General features: G+C 35.5%; 4 protein-coding genes across 7 annotated transcripts; 3 read left to right on the forward strand and 1 right to left on the reverse strand.

The window, feature by feature from the left end:
- The first annotated feature begins 167 nt into the window (after positions 1 to 167).
- On the forward strand, positions 168 to 15,035 carry Cog8 (conserved oligomeric Golgi complex subunit 8). 2 transcript variants are annotated; one of them, XR_011176766.1, is made up of 12 exons: positions 168 to 362; positions 422 to 642; positions 979 to 1,050; positions 1,231 to 1,355; positions 1,480 to 1,755; positions 1,847 to 2,060; positions 2,148 to 2,308; positions 2,411 to 2,686; positions 2,823 to 3,011; positions 3,157 to 3,312; positions 3,440 to 3,943; positions 14,911 to 15,035. XR_011176766.1 is itself a non-coding variant. In XM_046618897.2 (11 exons), the coding sequence occupies exons 2-11, from the start codon at positions 588 to 590 to the stop codon at positions 3,764 to 3,766; spliced, it is 1,851 nt and encodes a 616-aa protein (XP_046474853.1). In that variant the 5' UTR covers positions 168 to 362; positions 422 to 587; the 3' UTR covers positions 3,767 to 4,765. The 2 variants fall into 2 exon arrangements, 1 of the variants encoding a protein (XP_046474853.1); XM_046618897.2 differs by lacking the exon at positions 14,911 to 15,035 and having other exon boundaries at positions 3,440 to 4,765.
- LOC124215471 (THAP domain-containing protein 5-like) lies at positions 2,864 to 7,778 on the reverse strand. Of its 2 annotated transcripts, none has more exons than XM_046618898.2 (3): positions 7,455 to 7,778; positions 6,173 to 7,030; positions 2,864 to 5,996 (listed from the first exon to the last, which is right to left on the reverse strand). In XM_046618898.2, the coding sequence occupies exons 1-3, from the start codon at positions 7,532 to 7,534 to the stop codon at positions 5,147 to 5,149; spliced, it is 1,788 nt and encodes a 595-aa protein (XP_046474854.1). In that variant the 5' UTR covers positions 7,535 to 7,778; the 3' UTR covers positions 2,864 to 5,146. The 2 variants fall into 2 exon arrangements, with proteins under 2 accessions (XP_046474854.1, XP_046474855.1); XM_046618899.2 differs by having other exon boundaries at positions 7,561 to 7,775.
- On the forward strand, positions 8,115 to 13,209 carry LOC124215472 (leucine-rich repeat-containing protein 9-like). 2 transcript variants are annotated; one of them, XM_069134757.1, is made up of 4 exons: positions 8,115 to 9,552; positions 9,660 to 10,810; positions 10,965 to 11,721; positions 11,829 to 13,209. In XM_069134757.1, the coding sequence occupies exons 3-4, from the start codon at positions 11,503 to 11,505 to the stop codon at positions 12,972 to 12,974; spliced, it is 1,365 nt and encodes a 454-aa protein (XP_068990858.1). In that variant the 5' UTR covers positions 8,115 to 9,552; positions 9,660 to 10,810; positions 10,965 to 11,502; the 3' UTR covers positions 12,975 to 13,209. The 2 variants fall into 2 exon arrangements, with proteins under 2 accessions (XP_068990858.1, XP_068990857.1); XM_069134756.1 differs by having other exon boundaries at positions 8,115 to 10,810.
- LOC138190634 (leucine-rich repeat-containing protein 9-like) lies at positions 13,414 to 14,461 on the forward strand. The gene is made up of 4 exons (XM_069134394.1): positions 13,414 to 13,479; positions 13,583 to 13,889; positions 13,999 to 14,192; positions 14,288 to 14,461. The coding sequence occupies exons 1-4, from the start codon at positions 13,414 to 13,416 to the stop codon at positions 14,459 to 14,461; spliced, it is 741 nt and encodes a 246-aa protein (XP_068990495.1).
- Positions 15,036 to 15,038: the final 3 nt, after the last annotated feature.

Consider the following 15,038-nt stretch of genomic DNA (forward strand, 5'->3'; position numbering starts at 1 on the left):
TTGTTTGTTTCAGCTAATCAAACCTTTTGTCTGTTTCAACTAATCGAACTTTTTGTCTGTTTCAGCTAATCGAACCTTTTGTCTGTTTCAGCTAATCAAATCTTTTGTCTGATTCAACTAATCGAACCTTTTTTCTGTTTCAACTGATCGAACTTTTTATCTGTTTCAGCTAGTCAAACTTTTTGCCTTTTTCAGTTGATCAAACTTTGACTTTTTCGATTGAATTCGATCTAATCGAATGAGAATCCAAATCCACGCCTGACGGTGAGTGCAACGGCAATTCAGTAAACATTTGACTGTGTAGCCGCCGGTTGTCAGGCTCTTCCGACCGGTCAAGACGCCTTTACCCATTGAGTTACGCGGTAAGCATTGGGTGAGCTTTCCTCTGTTATGATTATGATCTTTCATTTCCGCCTTCCAGCTGACAATACGCCATCGGCCTGATACATGGTTCTGTCAGTTTTCTCCCACGTAGTCTTCACGTGTCTAAAATGTCTGCAAAATTCAGCGTTAAGAGGCTTTGAACATAATGTTAACTTTGTAATAAGAGAATGAGAAAGAGCATCTACGGCACATATTAAGGGAACATGGATATAGAAACTGAGAAAGTTACCGATCTTGTCTTTCCCGACGGATTGCCAGGTTAGGTTAAAGAACAAACCTATTATGATTTAGTGTCTTTAACCATGTATGAATAATTCTCACGATATTATTGTGTTCGATAAAAATTTCTCAATGCATGCTCGTTGCATACCTAACACATTTTTTTTAATTGTTATCAGTTCGATATTTGTGACAAGAACCATCTGTGTATCAATGTAGAGTAACTACGAACTTAATCATAAGTGGATATAATTTCGTACATATCTTATGTATAACTACAAATTTTTCAAGTATCGTGGAATACTTGTATCGATTGATTTACAATATTGGAAAGAACAAATTAAATTTTGAATTAATGTAAAGATTTGCTTACAGAATCATGGAAGGAAAATCCAGACTTTTACCAGTATTTGTCAAAGATAGGAGGCTTTGACGTGGAACAATTGAGTAAGTTATAAAATTGGGTATCATGATATGAAATGATATCAGTTATCCGATCTGTGTATTTTTAACTGTAACAGCATAGCAGAAATCTAAATACAACATTATTAAAGACATAATTGAAACATTATTATGCATTTGGAGTTCTCTATTACAATAATGTTAATCTATTTCTTATAATTATAGATAAAGAACCTGAGCATTTGACTGATGACAAAAATTCTGTACTGTTGCAAACCCAGGAATTAGCCTTTTCTAACTATAAGACATTCATTCGAACTGCTGAAAGTTCAAGAGAAATATTCAGACAGGTATAAACAAACAAACTTTGACCAGCTCAGCAATGCAAATTATGAGTGTGTAGGCATGCTATTTTTTAAAAATAAGTGTCATAATTAATCATTGTGATGATGATTATTTGATTTTTTATTGAAGTTCAATGAGACTGAAAATCATTTGGACAATCTCATCCAAAAGCTACCAGACTTTGCCAAAAGTTGCCAGTCTTTTTGTGATGCCTCAAAAGATATCAATACACATCGTCGATTGAATGGTCTTACTTTAACTCGCAATGCTGAACTTCTTGAGATACTGGAAATGCCTCAGTTAATGGAGTCGTGTTTAAGAAGTAATCAGTACAACGAAGCCTTAGATTTATCACAATATGCCAGGCAGCTGGGCGCAAAACATGGAGACATTCCCATTATAGCTGTGAGTGATTTCTTTATGAATTCAATAGTTTTTACAAAGAAAGGGCTGTCAAATTGGTCTGATTTATCACTGAATTAATTTTTTTCTCAAGTCCATTGTAGCAGAGATAGAAAATAGTTGGTCAGGAATGGTGAGCCAAGTTGTTGGTTCTCTGAGAGGAGATCTTCCGCTTCCAAGGTGTCTGCAGCTCGTTGGGCTGTTAAGATCGATGGATGCATTCACAGAACCTGAATTACGAGTCAAATTCCTCCAGGCTAGAGATAGCTGGCTGCAAGGATTATTGAATGGGATTTCTAAAGAAGATCGTAAGCATCTTTCAAATGTATTATGACCGTATCTATGTTGTTAATTAAAATATTTACCCTCACGTATATAAATTAATTTATTTTCAGCTAATCAACATTTAATAAAGACAATCGAATTATCAAGGATACATTTATTCAACATAATCACTCAATATCGGGCAATTTTCAATGATGATGATCACTTGACGTCATCTCGAGACATCATCATTAATGAATCTGCGATATTTCATCATTGGCTAGAAGAAAAAGTAAATCCTTTTTTTGCTTCTTGATGGATTCCATCACAAATTACTATTTTGTTATGTATCATTGGTGATTTTTTCATGATTTACAGTCTTTTTAATTTTCAGATATTCCAATTTTTGATTACTCTTGAGCAAGATTTACCCGGGGTGACTTCTATAGACTCAGTTCTTGGGCAGTGCACGTATTTTGGGTTGTCATTCAGTAGAGTAGGTGCAGATTTCACAGCAAGAATGTCTGACATATTCATTAGTGCTATCGGAAACAGATACGAAACAGCTGTGCGTAGAACAACAAGAAAGTTTGAAAAAGACATGGAAACATTTACACTGATCAATAAATTACAACGGGTCGATGTTAAAGCAGAAACATCAGGACGCTCTGTAAGAATTTTAATATTTGTTCTATTTTATTAATTTAATTGAAAACCTAGGAGTCATTCTCGTATTAAATAATCCAAATGTTGTCTTTTTTTAAGAAATACTAATTAATTGAAACCTTAATTCAATATTTTTACAGGAAAATCCTCCAGAACAATTAGTCGAATTTTTTCCCTTGGCTGAATATTGTAATGGATTAATATCAGCTTTCAATGAATTGAGATTGTGTGCTCCAGTTGCTCTAGTTGACAGGTTTACACATCTTTTGCAAGATTCTCTGCAAAGTGTAGCAAAAGCAATGCTTATATTTTACAAACAAGAACAGCAGGTAAATTATTTAACATTATTTTCTATCATGGAATTGAAATACCATCGACAATTTTCAGTTTCCTGTGTTTCGTTCTTTATATCGCTTAATATATACATTTTAAGTCACTCAATGGATACAAGATAAATCAAAATTAATGTTGCAGGCATTCACGGTTGCTGAACGAGACAACATGATCACATTTGCAGAATCATTGAGTGACCACTTAATTCCTTACGTACAGTATTGTATACATGCAATCTTTCCACCAAATCAATGTGCCTCTCACCTAGGCATCACTATAAACCAGTTGCAAAAAGAGGTAAACGGAATTTTGTACTCCTCTTGTTCAACTTTTGCAATGGTTTGAATATTTTGTATGCTTAAATAAGTGAGTGGTTGTTATTATCAATTTTTGGAATTTACAAGTTTTCAAAACTCTTTTTCAGAGTATTACCTATTTGGATCACAAAAGTATCACTCAACCACTAGCCCCGTTATTGCCGGTCAGACTAATTTCAAAAGATTCGATTTTACCTCAAGCGACTGCCACAGAGCCTCTTCTAGATACTTCACAGAAAGAACTCATTTCCAGCAAAGACCATAATGTACTGGAACCTGCTGAAAACGTGTCTAGAGAACCTATAAACACAATTACAATGAATGAGACGGATAAAGATCTCGCATCGAATGTTGAAGTACCAAAAATACAAAGAGATACAGGTTTAGAATGTAAAGAAGCAGTGACGACTGAAAGTAATGATCCAATCGATTGAAATTACATCTGCAAGATTGTATATATAAATGGACACGTTACAAGGGAAAATGTACGTGTGATATCATCATCTGCTACTGCAACGAGGAATGATGTGCTTAGTCAGTAACGATTTACAGTGTCTTAAAGTACTGCATTTTTCTGGAGGAATACAAATAAGGAACCTGGGAATCAAAAGGTAACTTTCAAAGTACCGAAAGAATGATTGAAATTATTATTAAAGTACGTAAATACAAATGATATAACTATGTTATTACGTAATATTTCATGCATCACTACAATTACCATTTCTACTTCTAATCCATATTGAAAAATGGTAAAGATTCTCGACACTTGCAGTATGTACGATATTTTGGTTATAAAAATTTGCAAGTGCTGGTAACTAGTAATTTCGTAATGTGACGCAATTAATACTTGGTAACTAAAATATCTGAATATTTTTCATTATAATATTGTCCGAACATGTACCGTGATAATTACATTTGAGTACGTATATTTCTTGAGTTTGGTAATTGTACTTTGTTATTTCAATTTCTGCCACGCAGTATCCTATAGTAGCAAAGTAAGCACAGTAATAATAGGTAATACTCCAAACTGTTCAGAGCAGAATTATTGAACCTAATTTTTGTATCACAAAGATTTCTTATTCAAGTAATTTAACCAAGGATGTAATGCTGCACATTATTTAAAAATTCTTTATTAATAATATTCGATTATATTTAATCGAGAAAACGCAAGAGATGTAAATGAATTACTATAAGAAAGCACATTCTTTAGAATCATTTATAAAGTCTTCAATGTGGTACTTTAAGAAGTAACCAAATTAATGAAGTATAAGGTAAGTTTTTATACTGCACTTATTCACACGTCGTGCCATGTTTTTCTACATATTTTATTTCGTATCACTTCATTTTCGAGCGCCAATGCTGTCTAAACAATTGAAACATAAACACACATCTCGTTCTAAGTCTCCGTAATCAATCAAGTTTATATTGTCCGTTCGTTTACAAAAAAATTTCACACATGTACACAAGTAATATTTAACGTTTAACGCACATGCAACAATCTGTGCCAAAATTCTACAAGATGAGCCCAATTATTCTGGATTTTTTTACTGTTGCTGTGCCTTGTATACTCTTTTACGAAATCGTTTTATGTTACAGAATGCTTTTCTCACAAATATCTGCCACTTCAAAGTGTCCAACACAAAGCATATAACACTTTTTTTTACATAGACTGACTGATACATAGTTACAATCATCTTCAAACATACATATATTGCAACATCAAAATTTATTTACAATCATTTAACGAGAAATGTATCGATCTTGAAATTTTTATGTATCAAGAAGTCCCGGATCTGGGAGATCTTCATGGATATTCAAGATCGGTATGCTTTTACACAACCACTTATTTCAATCCATTCTTCATCAATTTCTTCAATTATTTCACCACAATCTCTCGAATTTTCTGCAGTTTGACTGTATCCATCAGTTTTCATTCGGGCACTGCCCTCTTCAATCCTGTGCATCAGCCTGCTCTCATCTTTTATTTTTTCTATTACTTCAATTTCTTCCATCAGTTCAATTGTTTCTGGAATTGTTTCAATCAATATGCACTCATCGTCGCTTGAAGCTGTTTCTGAAGGAGCAGTATTGGGCGAATTTGGTTTAGTGGAAATTTGTTTTGACTGGCGCAGCATGTAACTTTGTTTAATCTTTCTCACATCCTGGAGTAGTTTTTCATACTCATCCTCCTCTCGTTTCATCCAGTTGGGTATGGTTGCATTGCGTGTGCGTCGCAAATTAGACATTGCCGCGATTTCTCTTTCATCATTCTCCTTCATCTTTTTACTCAAGTTAGCCATTTGTATCTGCAACTTCCTGACTTTTTCCAATTCTCGCGTGTGCCTCTGCCTTAGCACTTTGAGTTTCATCTCTCTGACATCTTTCAACAACTTTTCATATTCCTCCTTTTCGCGTATTAACCAGGTCGATTTGGGCCCAGTCGGCTTACTCCGTAGTGTCGAACTAGGCAATACAACTTTTTCGTGACTACTTTCTTCGATCTTTTTCTCTAGTTGTGTCAGATGAAATTGTAACCTTGTGATTTTTGACTGTTCCCGTTGTCGTCTCGCCTTCAATTCCTTAAGCCGTTCTCGAAGTTGGTCAGAATCTTGACGGTCTTCAGAATTTGGAGATTGAACTTTGCTGACAGTTGAGTGACTGTACCTGTTGATACAGTATGAATATTATGGAATATCAACTAAAAGTCGTTATAAAATTTTCAACAAATGTTCTAGACAAAAAAAATCAGAACTAAATGTAAATTTTAAAACTGCAATGAAGAGACCATCCTCTCTACTGTATGAAGAGTAGGGTGTTAACCAATTATATGCTGTACTTACATCTGACCTTGAGATGTGATTTTCGACTTTGATTTCACTAGAGTTGGCACACAAGAAGTATTTTTTGGTTTTGACTTATTATTAGTATACTGTTTTACTTTTGGTGTAGAAATTTCATTGGAAATACTGGATATTGTAGACTTGCTTGACGAATTTTCACGGCCTGTGAAGTTCTTTTCGTCAATACTTTGATTAGATTGTTTTGAAATCCACACTTTCTTTTCAAATGTGACATTCTTAGAATGATCTTCATTTTCTTTGTGAGCTGGTAAATAAATAGTTTCAAACTGCATCGGGTTTAAAGTGACTTGAACATCGGAAAGTTTTTTATATACGATTATCTTAAGTAAAGGTTTCTCACTGCTTAACTCAGTGGTGGAAACTTCCTCGTTTGGTTTCGATAAAATCTTTCTTAACTTGGAATCTATTCCAAATTTCATTTCAGTCTCAATTGATTCACAGTGTTTTGCATGTACTAGTGCCACAGGCACAGCAGGCTTTCGTTTTAACAATGTTACCTTACTTCGGTGCGGTTCACTTTCATGAGTTATTTCTTCAGATATTTGTGATTCATTTATTTGTAGTAACGTAGTGGCAGGTTTCACTTGTACTGTGTTTTGACTCTGTGTCTTTACTTGATGATCAATTCCTTTGTTACCAGGCATTTTTCTCTCACAGGGAAATATCGTAGGTACAGCATTAGGCAACAAATGAGGATTTTTTTTGTTCAGGTGCCAATCAATATAATTCCTTTGAAAGTGTTCGCTGCATATCTGACTAGTTTCCGATAGCTTGAATCCTGTATTGTTAATTTGTAGCAACCATCTGTTGAGTAATGATGTGTTATGCAGAGGGAATCTGAAAATTGCATATACGAAGATAGGCAAACATAAACAAATGGTTATGAATAATCTTACAGAAATCTAACTTGAAAATTGAGAAGATTTAGGGATTAACAATACTGTTGGTTATACTCAAAGCACAGAAGAAATAAGAGGAAAAAAAAGAAACCTTCGAGACTCATTGTCAAGCAAATTCAACAATGAAAGCAGTTTCAAGCACTGTGTAGTCATGCAATTATACATGTTAGGATACAAAATTTAGAATATTTTAGGCTACAGTTGATTCATCATGGCTTTGCAATAATTTAACAGCGACTGAGGATGCGAAATTTGAAAAGTTATCAAGCTTTTAATTTATCAATTGTTATTTTTTGAGATGAGTTGCGTAGTTGAAATGAGTACATGCTTAAAGAGTAAAAAACATTTAAATGTACACGTACTTAAAATATCCGATACGCTTGTTATTAGTTTCTTTATAACTATCACAACCCGTGATGCAACAGCTTTGCATTTTTTGCATTAAAAATATTTTCAATTTGGGCTTACGGAAAGTTTATTTTCTGGAGCACTGAAACTCGGAGAACGCATCAAACGGTGAACCTAACCTCTCGTGTCTTGTGCTTTGACGTTAAAAATTCAATCAGCAGTCAGAAATCGACTTTCGAGCTTCGATTGCACAACCTTGGTCGAACATGGTCGGTAATTTGACGAGTCTGGAAATTCGCGAGTGACATTTTTTGAAATTTGATCAAGTCGGAGAAACACCGCGTTCGTTTTCATTCAAACTGTGACCTGTCGAAAACTGACTTACATAATATTACCATGGACACGCAATCGAGAAAGAAGAAAAGACGAGAAAAATCAGGGAATCCAGGCCAGCTGGATTTTATAATATCCGAACCTCTCGAAGTGAAGAAAAACGAATTATATCTGTTTGCTTGTGAGGTATCATATTTCCAAAATGTTCTTTCGACGCATCGAAGTTTGCGTACATTGGTGATAATTGGGCAACCCGGCATCACGTCCCTGAACGGTATCTCGAACCTTATAAATCTTCAAGAATTATGGGTGGTAGAATGCCTTGTACAGGTAAAGCAGATTAAAGCTAGGTCCATGTTTTCCTTTTCCATCAATTTTAACAATAAGTAGGATCGATGAGAGACTTGATTCATTTAGTATTCATTGAGGGGGTATTCGATTGTTACAGACGCTCGTTTTTGATCTCATTTTCGGGTAGATTTTAAAAAACCATTGACCTTACTGGGCCGGTATTTTGCATACATGTTTATTCAGGTCCAAAGTGACTCCACAAATTTTCATAAAATATTTTATTAACAATTATAAAAGTTACAGGTAGAGGCGTAGATTATGTTACTAGATGTAGTTCAACGAGGTTGAAGTTAGTAACGTTACCCTAACGAAACATTGGGGAGAAAGCACTATTTTACTATTCTTACAATGGCTTTGAAAAAACTAAGTTTGTAAAATATGAGTATGTTTTGTTTCGTTGCGCTTTGCTGGGTTCTAAACGATTCTAAAATCGCAAAATAATGGATTTTCCTCAACATGAATTGTAACGATAACGTTACTACTTGTGTGTTAAAAATTTCAAATCGGTCCACCTGGGAGCTTCTGAGAATAAATATGTGCACGATTCAAAAAATATTGTTTTGTGAGAACAACTCTCATAACTTTAGAAATTTTGCGAATTTAATCTTAATCTGCATATTTTTACGATCCTGTACTATGAGAACAAGAAATTTTTAAAAATCTATTTTTTTCCGACTATAGTAAAATAATAGTAATACCCTCTTAATTCTTCAGGATATCTCAGACCTCCAAAGATGTTGCAAGTTGGTAAAGTTGTATTTGTACTCGAACAGTATCAGCGAAATACCGAACATGTTGAACAGTACGGAATTGAAATTGTTATCGCTATCTGGAAATAACATTTCTCATCTCGAGGTGAATTATAAATAGTCCTCCAACCGGTTGCAGCTCGAAGTTAGAATTTAAAAACTGATGCGTAATTGTGTCTTTAGAATTTTTACAGTATGCCAAAGCTACAAGAACTGTACTTGGCAAATAATAAAATAAAAAAGATTGGGGATAGCTTTCTGCAAAATCCGCGTTTGTCCTTCATAAATTTAGCTGGAAATACTTTATATCAGTTACAGGTATAACATCCATCCCCGTAAACATTGGATTATTTTGGTGGAAGGTATCGCAATCAATTGTGAAATAATTTTTATTCCATCTTGCTGAAACAGGACGTTCAAAATCTTTCCTTCCTCCCGGGTCTGCAGTCCGTCATTTTTGCTGATCCAATGTACGGCGAGTGTCCTATAGTCTCGTTGTCCATCTACCGATATTTTGTTATAAACTATCTTCCTACCTTGAATGAATTGGATCACTACCCGATCACCAGCGAGGAACGTTCTTACGTAACGGAATTTTTCAAGTACCCACATTTTATAGATTTCATTTCATAAATCCGACGTTTGGTATTAGATCAGTACACATTGAAAATATTGTTGCGTAAGATTTTAATTTTGTACAGATTATTGTTAGGCTTCATCCTCAGGTGCATTATACCAGTATGTTCCTCTCGTTTCCCGCAATAATAGTTACAGTTCATTCTGCAGGAGTAAAATGATGTTTTATAACGTGCTGTGGCACAAGTATTTGGACAATTTTACAAAGTCTGTTAAGGAACATTTCACGGAGAGCAGGCAGAGAATCCGAGAGTATCGAGAAGATATTTACATGGCTAAGCTGGGACAGCTACGGGTTGGGTCTTACAAGTTGAACACATCATGAAAATCTTGGAAATAATATTTTTAAAAATATCTGACATTTCATAATTTACTGTCACAATAGATCAATACAAATAACCGGGTTGCCATGATATCAGGAGAATTGTTATTCCATGAGATTTTGCAACAGATATACTCTCATGTTGACGCCTATGACGCTTTAGAAGAGCAATGGATAAAGAATGGCAAAATTAACTTTGAAGTATGAGCCAAACTGTATTCCTTTTATATGTGTGCATGATACTAGTAGTGGCATTTTAACGAAACAGACCATGATGTATAGCAGAATTAGTAGCCCTTCAGGTGTTTTTAGGTGCTAGTTAAAGGAGTTACCAAACGGTTCTTCACATGGTGCTCAGTTCGTATCACTACGGTTTTCAGTCCCCTTTCTGTAGCGTCTTCCACAAACTTGATATTTCAAACTCTAAAAAGAAGGAGAATTTTCCGGAATTTTTACTGTATTTTTGAATGGGTTGTAGTTTCCTGATGGCCTTGGGATTCACAACGCAAGCTTTTTCTCTTGCGAGACTACGATATTATAGCTTTTGTTGAAACCGGTTCAAATTTGGGCAAAAATCAAAAGGGAGAGGTAGGCGAGCCAGGAATACTCTACCACTATAAGATCGCATTAGCTACTAGCAATATAAAAATGAAATAATACTTCAAACAAAAAAATAAATCCTCCAATTTTTGATCAAGATACGTAATTACCAACCAATGAGCACTCAATTATGTTATAACTCATTGTCGGGTTTTCGATATCGCCCTGCTATTATTATTGACGTATATTCCACTTGGAACAGCTTCTCATTTTATCAGACTATATTTGTGTGTGGTCAGATGTTGCAGCGACAATTGAGCATAACAGTCCATCATTGTGGCACTATGAACTTCATCCAGTATATGCAAGGTGCAAGAAATGCACTTGTTCAAATATGTCAGGATATATGCAATGATTCGCTTTGTCCCACTGCGAAACAGTAAGTACAGTATAATCGGTAAAACTGGCAACGAAAGGCAACGTCAATTAATTGGAACATAAATACTCACAGTACTAAAAATGCTATAAGGAAGAGTTCAAATCTATTTCAATAATTGAATTGATTATGGTCACAATGGCTTTGGCAATTTCAGGGATCTAGGAATAACAGGTGTCCACGTTCATTGTGTGACAAAAGTTGTTAATAACGAAACCGACACATTGCGCTTGTATAATTACTTGAATGAAAGTAGGACGGATGAGGAACGGTCGGACTCTGTCTTTACATTTTTAGTGAAACCTGTCGAAGTTGTGGGGCTTGAAAAGTGGCCTTTCGATGTCTTTGAACAAGAGTTCTTTGATGAGGTAACTCGTCAACTTTTCGTACTATACGACAGTTGTCGGATGTGTGTAATAAGGATTGGCTGTTTGATGATTGTAAGGCACGGCATTTGGTGTTCGCAAATGTAACGTATCGTATACAAAATTGAAAAGAATCATTTTTACTTGGTAGAGAGAAATAATAACCAGCGATTGTCTTGCCGCTGCTGATGCTGAATGGGTAGCCAGAATTTCTTCAAAGCAAAAGTCTTCAATTCTGCCATTATATTCATCCAATGAACACCGAATAGCAATACTCGTTCAGCTTCCACTCTCTGTGCTGACGACGAAGTAATAGTTCAACTTTCATTCATGCTCACTGCATTTAGCCCATATTACAATACCAGACGGGAAGTCTATACGATTGTTATTAATGTGCCGTTTGCTAAATATTCTGTAAGGGTCGAAAAACAGGACAATTATCACAGGATGCATTTGGGCTTTAACGAGAATACTTGTCGGTGTCTGTCCATTGTAAATCCCGAACACGCGAAGCCTGTTTTTGCCGTGGAGTATGAATATATCTTCGAGGTATTCTTGTTCGAGTACATTGTCTTTGCTATTAGCATTCAACTGTTATATTGCACAGTAATTTTCACTCGTTCGAGATATTGCTTACATATTTCCTTCTCGCATAGAATGGGTCTGAAAAGGATACATCCAAGAAACCTCGCAGTCAAGTGACTCAATCAAATCCATCGAATACTTGGCCAAATTTAGACTTTGAAAATTTACCCAAGTGTTTGAGTTTGACGGAACTTGAGGTTTACGAACTGCAAATAATTGATCTCTGTGGTCGCGGTATCAACAAACTGGGCGCTATGATTGATTTGCCAAATTTGAGAGAACTAAATCTCAGTTACAACAAACTAACTGCGATGCCAGACTCGTCTATGTTGAAACATGTCAGAAAATTAGACGTCAGTTTTAATGAAATTCAATCATTTGAAATGGACACATGTCTACCACTGTTGGAAAGCTTGAACGCTGCATGGAACAATGTTTCCGGATTTATCGAGTCCTTGGAATCTCTTAAAACTATCACTCCAAACTTGATTATGCTCAATGTCAAGCACAACCCATTTAAAGATGTTATCAAGACAGAAGCCACGTCTTCACTAGCGCAGGCCGCTATGCCGTCATTAAAGTGTTTCAACGGAGAGATATTTTGTCATACTCTTCATGCAGAATATGCCAATCAACATCCTTGGATAATCGATCATTTTGAAATGGCAGACTTGGACAAGTCGAGAGCCATTAAGAATAATCTGGCGCGTGTCATTTCAGAACCTAATAAACGTTTGACCTCGCCGTTGCTAATTAATGACACACAATTGGAAAACGTTCAATACGCCAACTTGGTGGACAATCAATTGAGTAGCGTGGAATTCATTGCAGAATTTCAACAGCTGAAAGAGATTTATTTGGCGAATAATCTGTTGACAAAAATTTTACTCCACAAGTGTGCAAATAATTTGACTAAGCTTAGTCTCTGCTGCAACTTTGTCGTGAAAATGGATGGGATAATACAGGAAAATCTTCCAGTTCTGAAATACCTTGACTTGTCCAATAACCTGATTACGTCATTGATTTCAATGGGTGTTTTTCACACTTTGACCGAATTTTATTGCTCTCATAATAATATCAGTACACTTTCCGAAGTATGTAATCTGAAGAATTGGACTGGGCTAAAAATTGTAGACATATCAAGTAATCCAATTGATTCCACGGGTTTGTGCAAGAAGTTTATAATATTCCACATATCCAAGGTCGAAGTAAGATAATTAACACTTGATGGTTTCTCCGTAAAAAATCTGCTATTCAAATTGACTGTTCGAGATCGGCTCTGATTATTTTCATTGTATTACGGTATTTACAGAGTCATTACAACGCAGTTACAATATTGATATTATAACACCGCATGCATACTTTTTCCCATTTTTAAAATTGTCAGCTTTTTACGTTCGCTAGTCTGCGAATTTGCATTATTACCTCTGTAGGGTGAAATTCTTGCCATCATATTTCAGTTGCTATCTGCCGCATTTAAAAGTTTACGCAACAGAATTCTTCCGAAACGCTTATAGTTGATTTGTGGAATTCTTAAGAGATTAACTCTTAATTCTTCATGATTAGTATGTTGGTGGTGAGTGTGTGACCAGTTCGGATCTATCAGAAGCGAATCAAACATTTGGGGGTTCTTTGGACAAGGACACGATTGTGAACATGCCCAATGTCGGTAATCTGCAAAATCTCAAGCAGCTCAGCATCACTAACTGTGCGATAAAAAAAGTATTTGAGATAACTTCCGAACGCTTAGAAAATTATGTATCAATTGTGTGGTCGAAAGAAGTCTTGGATTCTCTGAAATTTCTCTAACCGATGGTGGTTGCAGGTGAATCTGACGGAGGAAGTCCTACCCAATCTTGAGAGTTTGGATCTTCGACAGAACCAAATCACAACTTTGTGGGGTCTCCATAGTCTGATAAAGTTGCAAACATTAAGTCTGAGCCACAATCAAGTTGGGAAATCGATGACTATTTGTCAGAAAGATACTGTCATGCCCAAACTTTTATTCCCCAATTTGATTACTCTGTTCTTAGATCACAATGACATTCGATCTCTGGCGGGATTTAATTTTGAAAACATGCCGATGCTAAAATATCTCTTCTTGCAACACAACGAGTTGCAGGACATCAATGGTACCGAAAATGATAATTCATGATTTCGGTGTATCCTTCGTGTTCGATCAAGACGAAATATATTTTTTTTTGACATACCCATCTAACTTTAATACAAATTATATGACAGGAGTGCAAAGCTGTGTGGGATTGGAAACTTTGGTGGTGGATCATAACAAAATTCAAGTGATTACGGAGGAAGATTTTCATTCGGACAATAATATCAGATCATTTTTCTCAGAGTACAATAAAATAAAGTTTCTGAACTTTGTCAGACGTCTTACAAAAATTGAAAAGCTATTTGTCTCTAACAACAAAGTGTCTGTGCGTAACGATCAATTTAATAATTCTTCAATACTTGGACATCCCGACTTCCCATCTGTCTATACTTATCTAATAGTTTCTGAATTTTTACGTAGGACAAAGATCAGATCAAGAACTTAGGCACATTGAAACGTCTGAAGGAAATCACAATACTCGGAAATCCTCTTTGCAAAAGGACAAATCATTATAAGCTCGCTTTGCAAGCTCTCGTCACTTTGAGGCGTATCGATGGTCACTCAGTAATTCCGAAAGACTATTTAGATGATTAATAGCGTAGTTTAATTATTATTCCAATAACATTTGTACGATATTCTGTGTGTGTAACAGTTAGCATTGTTAATCACACATCGGTATTTAACAATGCCATATAAATACTATCGACGTACTAAATGGTTTGGTTTCTGAACAGCTTTTTAAAATTTCTGTATGGTGAAATAATCGTATTCAATGGATATACTTTGATTTTCTGAACAAAAATATGTCATAATATGGTCACTGAAGATATCAGACACCTTGCTAAATACGTCAGCAAGTACACGTAAATTTCGTAGGCCAGGCGTAGAAAATCCCATTAGAACGACCGTCTTTAATAGTCCTTCGTGTAGTCCGTTAAGGGATACCATAGTATTGCACTAACTGCGGCTTGGGCTTTCGTAGTAGTCATAATATGTGACATTTTACTCGGTTGGTAACGACTGATTAGAACATTCGTTTGAAGTTTACTTACCAACAAGGAAATACACGTACACTGTTCCACATCCAAATGGGGGAATCGAAAAATCGGAGCTCATAACGCCTCCAAAAACAATAACGGAGTTCATCTTTGAGAGCTGTAGAATCAAGACC

The sequence above is a fragment of the Neodiprion pinetum genome, chromosome 3 (genome assembly GCF_021155775.2).
Source record: "Neodiprion pinetum isolate iyNeoPine1 chromosome 3, iyNeoPine1.2, whole genome shotgun sequence".
Classification (NCBI taxonomy): domain Eukaryota; kingdom Metazoa; phylum Arthropoda; class Insecta; order Hymenoptera; family Diprionidae; genus Neodiprion; species Neodiprion pinetum.

Bases quoted from the DNA above. Each gene is read 5' to 3' on its own strand.
- Cog8 (XM_046618897.2), top strand. From the start codon at position 588: ATGGATATAGAAACTGAGAAAGTTACCGATCTTGTCTTTCCCGACGGA. The intron at 2,687-2,822 runs GTAAGAATTTTA...ATATTTTTACAG, and splicing joins CAGAAACATCAGGACGCTCT to GAAAATCCTCCAGAACAATT. The intron at 3,012-3,156 runs GTAAATTATTTA...TTAATGTTGCAG, and splicing joins TTTACAAACAAGAACAGCAG to GCATTCACGGTTGCTGAACG.
- LOC124215471 (XM_046618898.2), bottom strand. From the start codon at position 7,534: ATGCAAAAAATGCAAAGCTGTTGCATCACGGGTTGTGATAGTTATAAA. The intron at 7,031-7,454 runs GTACGTGTACAT...TGCAATTTTCAG, and splicing joins AAGCGTATCGGATATTTTAA to ATTCCCTCTGCATAACACAT. The intron at 5,997-6,172 runs GTAAGTACAGCA...CTGTATCAACAG, and splicing joins ATCACATCTCAAGGTCAGAT to GTACAGTCACTCAACTGTCA.
- LOC124215472 (XM_069134756.1), top strand. From the start codon at position 11,503: ATGCTCACTGCATTTAGCCCATATTACAATACCAGACGGGAAGTCTAT. The intron at 11,722-11,828 runs GTATTCTTGTTC...CTTCTCGCATAG, and splicing joins AGTATGAATATATCTTCGAG to AATGGGTCTGAAAAGGATAC.
- LOC138190634 (XM_069134394.1), top strand. From the start codon at position 13,414: ATGCCCAATGTCGGTAATCTGCAAAATCTCAAGCAGCTCAGCATCACT. The intron at 13,480-13,582 runs GTATTTGAGATA...TGGTGGTTGCAG, and splicing joins CTAACTGTGCGATAAAAAAA to GTGAATCTGACGGAGGAAGT. The intron at 13,890-13,998 runs GTACCGAAAATG...ATTATATGACAG, and splicing joins CGAGTTGCAGGACATCAATG to GAGTGCAAAGCTGTGTGGGA.